The 13,591-nt window shown below is 40.7% G+C and overlaps 1 protein-coding gene across 2 annotated transcripts in view; it reads left to right on the top strand.

The window, feature by feature from the left end:
• dnah7 (dynein, axonemal, heavy chain 7) overlaps nt 1–13,591 on the top strand; it is a 76,765-nt gene that overhangs the window by 43,578 nt on the left and 19,596 nt on the right. For both annotated transcript variants that reach the window (XM_085434661.1, XM_085434660.1), the window contains 11 exons: nt 262–481; nt 673–1,299; nt 1,401–1,646; nt 1,870–2,099; nt 2,273–2,603; nt 2,683–3,029; nt 3,684–3,864; nt 4,147–4,332; nt 5,036–5,199; nt 9,701–9,855; nt 12,169–12,359. In XM_085434661.1, coding sequence (XP_085290787.1) covers nt 262–481; nt 673–1,299; nt 1,401–1,646; nt 1,870–2,099; nt 2,273–2,603; nt 2,683–3,029; nt 3,684–3,864; nt 4,147–4,332; nt 5,036–5,199; nt 9,701–9,855; nt 12,169–12,359 — 2,878 coding nt within the window. The remainder of the gene's footprint in view (nt 1–261; nt 482–672; nt 1,300–1,400; nt 1,647–1,869; nt 2,100–2,272; nt 2,604–2,682; nt 3,030–3,683; nt 3,865–4,146; nt 4,333–5,035; nt 5,200–9,700; nt 9,856–12,168; nt 12,360–13,591) is intronic.

Genomic DNA, 13,591 nt, shown 5'->3' with positions numbered 1-13,591 from the left:
CAAAAGCAATCAGATCTTTTGGACAGATTTCAGATCTCCACTAGCACTCATCCAGGCACATATGGCAGCTGCATTTTAAAAATATATATGTTTTAAAGATGTTTTTGCATTTTGAAAACAGTTATATTTGTTTGAAGATAGATTCTTGATAATACCATATATTTATGAGTTCAGTGTTTAGTTAAAACAACAATTACAGATTAATTTTTCTGACTAAACTCCAGGAACAGGATCTCACCAATGAATTCATTTGATTTGCAGCTTTTTATTCCCCAAGGCATTTGCTACTCTGACCTCTCAGATCGTCCATAGCACTTTGTCAGTTTACCAAGAGGCCACCAAGAACCTGCTACCAACCCCCACAAAGTCCCATTACTTGTTCAATTTACGTGATGTCTCCCGGGTTATCCAGGGCATCTGCCTGTCACGGCCAGAGACTGCAGAGGAACAGTCTGTCATCAAACGGCTCTGGGTCCATGAGGTAATGTCGTACATTACAAACAGTATGAGGTACATGAAAGCAGCATTACTAAAGTAACCTAACGTATTGCTGTGGAAAGTGGAAATCCATTATATAATAGCTTCAGTCAAGCCAACAAGATTTGGTGTTGAGATCTGTCCATATCTGTCTCTGCACATGTCTGTTTCTTTCCTTTTCTTGTTAATCCACAGGTCCTGAGGGTGTACTACGATCGACTGGTCCACGACACCGATCGATCCTGGCTTGTAAGTCATCTACAGGTTGTGTGTCAGACTCACATGAAGGAGAACTTCCATCAGCTTTTCCAGCATCTGGACCAGGACCAAGATGGAAAGGTGACTGAAGATGACCTGCGCAGCCTCATGTTTTGTGACTTCCATGACCCCAAAGGTGAGGACCGCAGCTACCGCGAAGTTCATGACTTAGATCGGCTACGACAGGTTGTGGAATCACACTTGGAGGAGTTCAACAACACCAGCAAAGCACCAATGAATCTGGTGCTCTTCCGTTTTGCCATCGAGCATGTGTGCCGGATTTCCCGCATCCTCAAGCAACCCAGTGGCCATGCCCTGCTGGTAGGGGTTGGTGGGAGTGGGCGTCAGTCTCTCACCCGTCTGGCTGCCTACATGGCAGAGGCAGAGCTTTTCCAGGTGGAAATATCCAAGACCTATGGAACCACTGAATGGCACGATGACCTGAAACAAATCCTGAGGAAGGCTACGGAAGGAGAGGCTCATGGAGTTTTCCTGTTTACAGACGCTCAGATCAAAATGGAGTCATTCTTGGAGGACATTGGCAACTTGCTCAACACTGGTGAGGTAAAGTGGATGGAAGAGAGAGACTGACTACTTCATTCAGGTGAACAGATGGTGACACATGGATAAAAGGTGCGAAATTGTAAATATTTTCTTATTTCCAGGTGCCTAACCTGTTTGCGGTGGATGAGAAGCAGGAAATTTGTGAGCGAATGCGTGTGCTGGACAGGCAGCGTGATAGAGAAAAACAAACAGATGGCAGTCCCTTGTCGCTTTTCAACATGTTCTTAGAGCGCTGTCGCACACAGCTGCATGTGGTGCTGGCCATGAGTCCCATTGGAGATGCTTTCAGGGACCGTTTGAGACGTTTCCCCGCACTCATTAACTGCTGTACTATTGACTGGTTTCAGGTGAGTGTATGTATGTTACATACATGTTTTGCTGTGTTTTTTGTCCCATCAGAGGTTTGCACTAATAGTTGACCAGTAAACACAGAGCATGTAGTGTATTTCATGCTCCATGCTTCATTAGTAACTGATAACATTACCAGTACCACATAGCAGAGGGTAAATAGAAATGTCTGGAAGCACACCTGTTAAAAACAGGAAAACAACCTATTTCCTTCCTTGTTAGACTTGGCCTGAAGATGCCCTGCAGGCAGTGGCCTGCCGCTTCCTGGAGGATGTTGAGATGACGGAAGAGGCCCGAGAAGGCTGCATCACTATGTGCAAGAGCTTCCACACCTCAACCGTTAATTTGTCTCACCGCTTTTTGACTGAGTTGCAGCGTCACAATTATGTCACTCCAACCTCATATCTGGAGCTCATTTCCACCTTCAAAGCTTTGCTGAAGACAAGAAGAGCGTAAGATCAAGATATATTTTATGTATCTCTATTCCTTTGTAACGTTTTTCATTCAAGTGCTGCTTTTAGGTTTTAGTTTAAATTGACTTCATCAGTTGATGTGAATCAAGCGGCACAAAAATCTAGTTTGCAGGTGTAAGCGTTTCCCTTTAATCCCTCTGTCCTTTGCTCAGTGAGGTGATGAAGATGAAAAGTCGCTATGAGGTCGGTCTGGAAAAGCTGGAATCAGCTGCAGAACAAGTGGCTACCATGCAAGTTGAGCTAGAGGCTCTACAGCCACAGCTGCTTGTAGCTAGCAAAGAGGTTGATGAGATGATGGTGGTGATTGAACATGAATCTGTGGAGGTGGCTGAGACAGAGAAGGTGGTGAAAATAGATGAAGCAGTGGCCAACGAACAAGCCATGGCTGCCAAAGCTATCAAGGATGAATGTGATGCTGACCTGGCTGAAGCTATGCCCATCCTGGAGTCGGCCCTGGCTGCGTTGAATACTCTGACCCCTCAGGTAAAAGCTGAATATTTTAATATGGCTCAAAGGCTAAATGTAGTGTACAGCAAATAGTGATTAATGATTCTGGCAACAGGATATCACAGTGGTGAAGTCCATGAAAAGCCCACCCACAGCAGTCAAGCTGGTTATGGAGGCAATTTGCATTCTTAAAGGCATCAAACCAGATCGTGTGCCGGACCCCTCAGGCTCTGGTAAAAAAGTGGAAGACTTTTGGGGCCCAGCCAAAAAGCTTCTGGGAGACCTAAGGTTTCTCCAGAGCCTCCATGAGTATGACAAAGATAACATTCCTCCAAATCTTATGGCCATCATCCGCACCAAGTACATTACCAACCCAGACTTTGTGCCAGAAAAGATTAGAACTGCATCCACTGCAGCTGAGGGTATGTGTAAGTGGGTTTGTGCCATGGACAAGTATGACAAGTAAGTAATATTCTCATCTTCTGTTCTTAGTTCTGAAAACTAATGTATATGCACCAAGCCTGGGAAAGCTTTTCATCCGTCTTAGTGATTAACATGAGGCTTAGTTAGCTTCAAAGTTTCTGGCTGTATACCATGAATATGCCAGGTCCCAAGTGATTCATCTGCAAGGCCAATTCCAAGATATGACTCATTGAAAAGGAAATGTTAGCATCATTATTGTTGTGACATTTTTAAATGCTACTTTTATTTATTGATGCAAAGTTTGTCATAAAATTAAATTTTCCTGTCTGCAGTGAAGTTCTTAATATTTCTCAACAACAGTATCCAGTTTCATTATAAGGATGGCATCGGGTGACACTTTCCATACACAGTAAAAGCCTTAATTTAAAAACAATAAGATGAGATATTATTTCATTCATATTTTCATGCTGCCACGTAGTATGAAGTATTTCATCTTTTATGTTCTGAAAGCAGTCAAGAAGTTGCAGAACTTTGATATCTGTTAATTTATATTTATGCAGTGTAGATGAGTAATTTTGTAAAAATAAACTAACTCATAATGGTTTGTTTCACCTGTACTTCACACATATCTAGTAAATTACTCTTATGTATTGCACATTTAGATTTATGAAGATAAGATTATATGTTTTTCAGAGTTGCTAAGGTGGTGGCTCCAAAGAAAGAGAAGCTGGCACAGGCTGAAGGGAAGCTAAAGGTGGCCATGGAGGGCTTGAGGAAAAAGCAGGCTGCTCTAAAAGAAGTCCAAGATAAACTTGCAAAGCTTCAGAAGACTTTGGATGCCAATAAAAACAAGAAAGCTGACCTAGAGAGTCAGGTTTGCTATCTCTGATGGAGAATCCAATTGATTTTAATAATTGCCATATTTGAAATTTTAAACAGATCTGATCACTGGAAATGATCATATCTATTACGTGTTCTGTAAATGTTAATGTTAATGTTATAACAGTCAGCAGTTTCTCCACTGAATGTAAACAAATGTATGCAGTTATTCATCAACACCAAAAAAACAACAAAGAAAAGAATATGACACAGACAGGAATCAAGTACACTGTTTTTGAACTGTTGTTCAGTTTCCTTTTGTAATGATATCTTCCAGGTCGATCTTTGCAGTAAGAAGCTGGAGCGAGCAGAGCAGCTCATTGGAGGTTTGGGTGGGGAGAAGACTCGCTGGAGTGAAATGGCCTTACAACTTGGAAACCTCTACAATAACCTGATTGGGGACATCCTCATCTCAGCAGGCATAGTAGCTTACCTGGGAGCATTCACGTCAAGCTACAGACAGGTACAGACCATAGATTGTATTGAAAATAGCTTAATGACTTTTTTTATGGCTCTGCCATAAAAAGCTGATGTTGTTGTCACTGTAGCTGGAAGGTGGCGAGAACACCTACATTTGTGAACGAAAATGTTTCAAGTTTTCTGAAAATCTTATGAATGTGATAACTTGAAAACGCGGTGAACACTCTGTATTATTGTAGGGTCTATACCTCAGAATGTAAAGTGCCTTGAGGCCACTTTTGTTGTGATTTGGTGCTATATAAATAAAACAGAAACTTTGTACCATAAGTGCATCTACTAAAAATCTCAGATGAGTTCAAATCTCAGTGATTTCCACTTCTCTGGGTAGAGTAAGTTTTCTGAAAAGCCTGTGAATGTGATAACTTAAGAACAAGACGATGTAGGATTTTGAAATTGATACTATAGGTGTATCTGCCTGGAGACTGAAGGGTAGCACTGGCAGTCACCAGTATTTTTATTGTTTGCTATTGAAAGTGAAATGCAAATTAGCATTTTAACCCAAAAGATGAATTTCAGCAGTGCTAACACACTAGCTAAACTAAGCTATCAGAAATTTAAAAAGAACACTGGGTACACCAGTGTCTTCAGGTAAAATGGGCAGGTGATGTATTTGGTAGCAGGTTAGTGTGTTTGTCTGCATCTAGGAAAATGAAGAAAGTCGTTACTAGTAATCTGCTGCTTTCCAGGATCAGACACAGGAGTGGATGAATCTTTGTAAGAGCAGAGAGATCCCATGCTCCCACAACATGTCTCTAATGAAATCGCTGGGTGATGCAGTAAAAATTCGCACGTGGACCATCGCTGGCTTGCCATCGGACAGCTTCTCCATAGATAACGCAATCATAATCTCGTAAGTACTGAAGTCCAACTTTCAAAGGCCCAAATATTACCGTAATGTTTAACATTGTATTCACTGTGACTTAAATGGACTTGACTTAAATGATCTTGTATGTGAATTCTTTACAGAAAACTGAATTAAATTGAAAGGAGAAAGACAGGATTTTGAGAATCTCTCAAAGGCAAAAATAGAAGGAGAAAAGAGAACTTGAAATAGACTTTTCACCAAAGCACTTTAGAGGTGCACTGCACCTTTGGATTGTTGCTGTAATAGAGACAAGGGTATTTTATTACTCTGCAGGAATGTGTTTAGATGCTGTGTTTGAGGTCACTGTACATGTGGATTAACAAAGAACCAGGATAAAATAGGTCAGTTTGTCTAAAATGAATGGTAAAAAAATAACACTGTTTGTGTAAACCAGGGGTAGGCAACCTTTCTGATGATGTGTGCTAGTCAATGTGCCATATAATTGCATTAGCAATAAATGTAATAATGCTCTATATTAACAGTTACACACTATATAGAACAACTTTATAGAATTATATTTATTCCCAGATGTTGGCAGCTATCAGCGAATAGTTATCAGCTATTTTGAAACAAAAAAAGACACTTTTGATCCATAACAGCAAATGAACTGTACAACAGAAAATGCAAATGCTATTTATGGCCTCCTCACAACAATGATAAGAAAAATAAACTGAGCGATATGGCATGTTTGTTAATACAGGGATACACATGTTAATCTGATCTCTGGTCTCCCACTCAGAGACACAGGTCTCCGAGTGTCCAGCGTTCAGACGGCTACCTGAGAGAAAATCTGCTCACACAGATATGTAGAGCCAAATATTGTCAATGATGCCTCTGCAATATTCTGAAAACAGTTAAACTTGACAGGTAGTGATGTCCAGCAGCTGAAAATGCAAGCTCCATGAATACACACAGCTATGGATTCCAGCTGCCTTCGTAGTTCTGCAAACTTTGACCCCCACATAGTCAAGCTTTTCAGTTCAATCAGCTGCATTTCGATGTCCTCTGTGTCCAGCCAGTTAATGCGAGACAAACCCAGCTGCTCATTAAACCTTTCTGGTTTGATCAGAAAAGAAAACATTGGTCCATACACCTGAAAGTCCTGAAAACACATAGTGAATTCTATCTCGAGTCTACGGATATATCCGTGTATTTCCGTGGGGCTGATGCTGCACTGAGTGGACAGCTCCTGAAGCATTTGAAGTGTCGGAATTTAGCCAATTACAAGTTGAATCTGGTAGTTGGGGGTGTTAGCTAAGATACCGTCATTAAGAAGCGGCACAACTAATGTGTCTATGCGAGCTAATTTGCGATGTGCACCGCGGGCCCGGCCATTTATTTTTTTAATGCACCTTCTCAGATTAAGTCACTGTCGTGCCCAGGGCTGGACTGGGACAAAAAACCGGCCCAGGCATTTTGACTAGAGACCGGCCCACCAGGTATTAAAGCCATAAAGCCTTTGAATAAAAATGAACATTGTTGTGACAGTGATATACACTGTCTTGTTGGTTTATGTATGATTTCTATACATTTTACATCAGATAAAAACTTTAGTTGTAAGATTCAGATAATTGTTTATTAAAAGCGAGACATTTTAAATGAGAATAAGAAAGAAAAGTATTTCTTTGTGCCCCCCTTTCCCTGTTAATGCCCTGCCTGGCCCCCTGACAAAACTTTGCTAGACCCGCCCCTGCACCGTTACCAGCTGTCAGCTACATAGAAAAGGATCCTGGTGTTAGTTGTCTCTCAGAAACAGTTCATGACTTCCCATCAACTCATTCATGTCACCTAAAAGGTAAACCTGTTTCTCCATCACCAGTTCAGCTCTGATGATTCAGTAAGGACTAGAGATGGACCGATCTGATATTACGTATCGGTATCGGTCCGATACTGACCTAAATTACTGGATCGGATATCGGAGAAAAATAAAAAATGTAATCCGATCCATTAAATATCACGAAAGCACCTCACAAAACTTGCAACACGCCGTAACTCACCTCAGAACGTTAGCACGTCGGAGCAGTATGCATCACGTGATAGAGCGGCTGTGGCATGCGGGACCTGTCGGTGGTCTGGATAGCATGTGGAGCTTCGCTAGCAACTCGGCATTTCATCTCCGACAAAGTTATCCCCGAGAGAAGTAAAGCAAGTGTGTAAGTCCATCTCTGAATGTTTGTAAAGCATTCCTGCGTTAAGCTTAACGAGCGACTGCCTCTCGCTCTCCGGCTGCTACTTCAATCATGAAACTGCTTAATGATCAGCTGATCGGCTTTTCTGTCGGGAGTCCGTCTCTCTTGTTTGTTTTTGGCCCACTTTGCACCAGAAAGAGGAAACCAGCGGCTGAACAACAGCAGAACGTTTAAGCTTGATAAGCTGTTGTTAGAATTTATTTAATATTACTTTCTACACCAGGATCCTTTTCTACGTAGCTGACGTGCAGGGGCGGATCTTGCAAAGTTTAGCCAGGGGGGCCGATAGGGCATGAACAGGGAAAAGGGGGCACAAAGACATACTTTTCTTTCTTATTCTCATTTAAAATGTCTAGCTTTTAATAAATCATTATCTGACACCCAAAGTTTTAATTTGATGTAAAATGAATAGAAGTCAATTACTGTATATAGTGACTATTAAGTCTAATATATATACCCTAGTAAGCTATAGTACTCTTTACTTTGGGAAGGTACCATCTGTGCAGTCTGCAATTTTGTTGAAGAAAGATGTTGAATCTATTTAATATTTCTTGAAAAATAATTGATTTCTGTGCATTTTTTTTCGCACTGCATCAAATTAAGGTTGATTACGTCGATTAAGCATCATGAGGTGGAGCGTGAGGGGTGGTTCCCTATTTTTTATTTATTTATTTTTGTTGTTGCTGGGAGTTGGAACCCTATTAGTTAGGTTGCTTAATATTTACACTAAGTACTCTTTAAAATACCAGAATAGGGAGGATGGTGTAGGTTTAAGTTTATTAGATTGATCAGTATTGCTGAACTATGAAATATTTTTTTTGTATACAGGTATAACAGAATAGCTTTAGTGTAGTTGTTGTTTTAAACTTGAGTATGAACTTGCAGACTTGCAAAATGCAGCAAGATATTTTAAAAAACAGTTTTGTTGGTTAAAAAACACTATATCGGATTCATATCGGTATCGGCAGATATCCAAATTTATGATATCGGTATCGGTATCGGACATAAAAAAGTGGTATCGTGCCATCTCTAGTAAGGACATCTCCTGGTTTCATCTTCATGTTTCCCTCTCACCAGATAACCAAACTGACATCATGACCAGCAGCTTTACAGCTGTGGCTCCAGCAAACATCAGCTGATACTAGAAATTAATATTAAATAAATTCTAACAACAGCTGATCAAGCTTAAACGTTCTGCTGTTGTTTAATGCGACATCCGCTGGTTTCCTCTTTCTGGTGCAAAGTGGGCGATAAACAAACAAGAGAGAAAAGCCGATCAGCTGATCATTGAAATAGCAAAAAGAGAGGGAGTGGGAGAGAATGAGAGAAGAAGAGGCAGCTGACAGCATAACGACAGAATAACTCCAGCTTTGTGTCTTTTCCATTCTAGCTGAAGTCCGGGACAAACTGTGTTCCTTTTCAGCTCAATGCGAAACGCGTAATATTTTCTCTGAATGCGAGACGATTCAGTTTTTTACGGGATGGTTGGCAACTCTACTAAGTAATCTTATGAATAAAATAAAGTTTACTATCAGCAACATCAAAGCACCCACCCAGCTGTATAGAAACTCCGTCATGCTAGCTAGTACGCAGTACGAGTTATTGTAACTGACTGTAAAAAGTCAGCACAACGAAAATAAACTACTATTTGGTTCATATCTGACCCAGATAGACTGCAGGTCATAACTTCTTACCTGAAGTTCAGTTCATTGACAGTCAGACCGGTGGCCGCCTCGGGTCTCTCCTCCTCCTGCCTCCCCTTTCCCTCATCCACCTGCTGGCCTCATTGGAAGCTCCTCCATTGCCACCACCAAACAACTGAGTTATTTTTACACATCTGCCAGCATCTGGCCAATCCACCATCTTTCATTGTTTATACCGTAAAAAAACAACAACATAAAAACGAAAAATCACTATTGGGCATACCGCGCATGGCCAGTCCAGCTATGGTGGTGCCATCAGTTAACCCCTTGTGTGCCAGCTGTGGCATGCATGCCCAGGGTTGCCGACCCCTGGTGTAAACGAAGAACAAAATTGTGCTGTAGTCACAGTACTATTGCCACTGGGGTTCTATCCAGCTGTGAGCTGTCTAACTGCGTTTTCACCTCTCAGCTGCTCTCTGCATCGCAGTTGTTGTTCTTCAGCATTCCCCCCAACCCCGTATGTCTCACAGTTAAAAAGATCTTTCTCACTGACAAGGTGGCCTCATTTGATCACACACTGCTGTGTGTGTGTGTGTGTGTGTGTGTGTGTGTGTGTGTGTGTGTGTGTGTGTGTGTGTGTGTGTGTGTGTGTAGTAATGCCAGGCGGTGGCCATTGATGATCGATCCTCAAGGCCAGGCCAACAAGTGGGTGAAAAATATGGAGAAGGCCAATAACCTGCATGTTATTAAACTGAGCGATGCTGACTTTGTACGCACTCTGGAGAATTGTATCCAGTTTGGCACACCAGGTAAGTATAATAATTCTTCTAGTTCAATGCGACTGCCATGGCTGCCTCAACCACACTGTTGCACTCCCTGTTACTGCCTGCTGAGGTCTCTCTTTACCACAGAAACTAATTACTGCTGCCCCAAGACTGCAGCTCTCTTTTGTTCTCTGTTGTTCTGTAGTGGCAAAATTGAAATTAGCGATGTTTCTGAGTGAGACATTTCTGAGTGAGCCTTTATTCGCCCTAATGTACTGTTTATATGTCAGACTACTATAGATCACATAAAAGCTCAGGAGAAATCAATTATATGTTCTGCATTTATTTTTTTCTCCTGCCCGGTGTTAGGCTCAAGCTGCGATGTGTAGGCAGATGTGACGATGTTTTTGGACCGATTTTATGTGTCCAAGTGTGGTTGAGGCAGCCATGTGTCTGATTTTATTAATCTCTGTAGCCCCGAAGTGGAAAAGCATTCAATCCCCAGTGCTGCTGTGTAGATGTGACCTTTTGGTCCTCAAACTGGTTTCAGAAAAGAGCCCACCATGTCTCATAGAAAAGTATACAACGTTTTTTTAAAAGTTGTGGTATAATATTGTAGATAATTGCTTCTCATATTATTTTGAAGGGGCCACGGGGGGCAACTTCAAGAAGGAATTAAGACTCAGAAACACAGAAAGCTGCACCACCATTACAGATACATCTAAATAATGAGCTGACCCAGCCAGCCGCTAGGTCTTTGCTTACTGCAAGGCTAACAGCTCAGAGAGTAACTTGTCCTTTTACGGCGCAAAAGAGTCCCCTAAGGGTACAGTTTCATCCTTCACAGCCTGTTTTCTTATTTCACAGTTTTACAGTTTCTTGCTGTTTGTATTACCACTTATAATCCTGATGATGCACTACTATTCTTTCTTTTAGCACGGTTGGGCTGGTGCTTTCATGGCAAATCTCCTAGGATATGCATGTGTTTATTAAATTTAAAAACATGCTTTTTAATCTGGTAACATATATTAAATATTTATGCCTATAAAGGGTTGACCTGCTTTGGTAACTAACTTGTAAGAGAAAGTTCATCAGCTATCACTCCATCTGAAAACTGAAGAAAAAGTTAGTTACCACCTAAAGGCAAAATGTCAATTATAGATGGGCTGATGTTGGTAACATGAGAAGAGCATTATCATACTTAATGTGAAATCGTATTAATAATGATGTCATGGGAGTAAGGCGATTGCATTTTCATGTGCTTCACTGATTTCTTGATATTACTCATGTATGCAACTGCAGTGGAAGTTCACGGTTGAGTACTAATCACAGAAAGCTGAAAGACAGTTTGAGTTTAACTTTAATTCATCACACAACTTATAAAATATAGTTTATGCGAGCCAGGAATGCATCAGCACAACTATTACAAGTCTCTGTATGGAGTATAAACTTTCGTTGTTGGGAAGGGTCTCCCACTGCTCCTTAATATGATTTTAAAGATTTTTAAATTGAAAGAACATTTTCAAGCAAGATGCAGAGTACTTTCCAGAGGCAGGAACATGGCCACAATGACATGAAGTGAGAGTCCTGCATGAAATAAATGCACCATGAAATAAGTAAAATGACAAGCCGTGACACAATGCAGTACAGCGCATTTAAATCAAAACAACTGAATAAAACTAATATTAGAGAGAGATGTAAAATGAAACATGACAACAGTGAAATGATAATGGTGAAAAAAAGTTGTATTAGATAGTTAAATTGGGTAAAGAATTAAATATCAAAAGGAAAAGACCAGATTAAAGACCATTTATAGTGTATTTTTAACCAGAAAGTGAAACATTTGGCATGAAGAGTCTCTTTTTCACAGGTAGAGCAGGCGACCGTATGCAGGGTTTGAATGCGCGTTTCTCCCAGTTCTGCCAAAATGGCTAACTGGTGATCTATAAAATACTGGTAAAGGTGTTGTAGGTAAAATGCTTTGTCTTGGCTGAAGAGTTTGGAAATATTTGAAGCTTTGAAGCAGCTCAGCTGTTGAGGTAGTAGTACAACGCATCCACTTAACACACTGTTTGCTGCTACAGCTACACATGTTTCTTTTCCAACTATTTATTTATAAGTGACTTATGTATGTATGTATGTATATATATATATGTATATATTGTACTATTCTTAGTTAGCGTATTGTCTGTCTTGTCTTAATGTTGGTTTAAAATGGAGCACTGTAACAAAAAATAATTTCCCCCAGGGATCAATAAAGTATTCTGATTCTGATTCAACAGTTTGACAGCTTTTTATATTTATAAAGACGTCTCTCTCCTGATTAGAAAAAACATTGATTTGAACATTTTCTGTCAGTGCTGCTGGAGAATGTCGGTGAGGAGCTGGATCCCATACTGGAGCCTCTGCTGCTTCGACAGACCTTTAAACAGGGCGGTGCAATGTGCATCCGTCTGGGAGACTCTACCATTGAATATGTTCCTGACTTTCGCTTCTACATCACTACCAAGCTACGCAACCCTCACTACCTGCCTGAGACTTCTGTCAAGGTACTGTAGGGATACTGCTGTCACCACTGTTCTGTTTTTCTTCTCCCTACTATAGGATAATGTGCAGTAATTATAACTATGAAACCTTTTTTCATGTACTGAAGTCCATTTGGAAGGTGCAGTAGGATGCAGGACTGGTAGTGCAGGTTTGCAGCAGTTTCATTATAATGGCTTGCTGGGAGTTTCACTGGCCAGCTTGTTGGATCAAGTATCTGAGCATCCAGAAAGAACTTGAATGGATAAAATTCCCGGTGATTAGTTTTAATGTTTTAATTCTACGTTGTGGAGACACGCAGAGAAACCTTCTATTCAACATATTCCATCACTGAGACGTAAATCTGATACCACCTTTCGTTAAAGCAGAGGATAGCATTCATAGTCACCACACATAACAGTGCTGTTTACAGCAAGTTTCAGTGTTGCTGTAACGAGCCGTATGCAGTCCTCCATGCATTCTGTACTAACCTCTTCCACACAGATGGAGCTACAACCCTTTAATTGTGTCACAGCTAAGGATAGATGTATCTACCACAACAGAGCCAACAAAGAAGGGAATAATAAAACACAAGCACACACATAAACCAACAGAGTCATCTGCAGGCTTCTGCCCTAAAATATCAATAATAATAGTGATAAATAGCATCATTTAGAACTGAGGTTTGATTTTCGTTTTGTTTTTTTATTTAAAGTTTTCATTTGATATCAGATGAGATCTACTTTTCTTCTTTGGCTCTTAGTTATTGATACCACCCAAATGACATTTTTACCTCAATAACACAGTGAATCATTGTTCAGTGATATCACCTATATCACCTTCCCAATGGAACACAGCCCCCATCCACTCTGAAAAAAGGATTCCAAGAAAAGGAGCATTAAAGGAAAATTGCATTACTGAGAGGCAAGGGGTTGGAAAGCATTACAGAAGATCACATTTCAAGCATCTATTTGCAGGGGCTCTCCTCTTTATGGGCAGCCATTAGATTGATTCAACTCATTTTTCACAGCTGGCTCAATTCTTCCCTTTTTTTCCCCTCATTTTGCTTAAATCTTTTTTTTTTGTCTTCTCTACAGTACACTATGAGTTTCCATTATTCCCATTAAACCCTATTTGAAACGCAATAGCTCCAAATACAAGAGGGTAAGCATCTAGAAAAAAAGCCCTTAGGAGCGCAAGGGACGAGGCGAGGCAAAGAAGGAGGGTGTATGTGTGAAAAGGACAAACTGGAGATTTA

The sequence above is a fragment of the Copadichromis virginalis genome, linkage group LG16, assembly GCF_057382275.1.
Source record: "Copadichromis virginalis isolate Kocher_CV1m ecotype Utaka linkage group LG16, C_Virginalis_male_GT1.1, whole genome shotgun sequence".
Lineage (NCBI taxonomy): Eukaryota > Metazoa > Chordata > Actinopteri > Cichliformes > Cichlidae > Copadichromis > Copadichromis virginalis.
The sequence above is the reverse complement of the archived record's forward strand: the minus strand, read 5'-3'. Positions and strand labels throughout refer to the sequence as shown.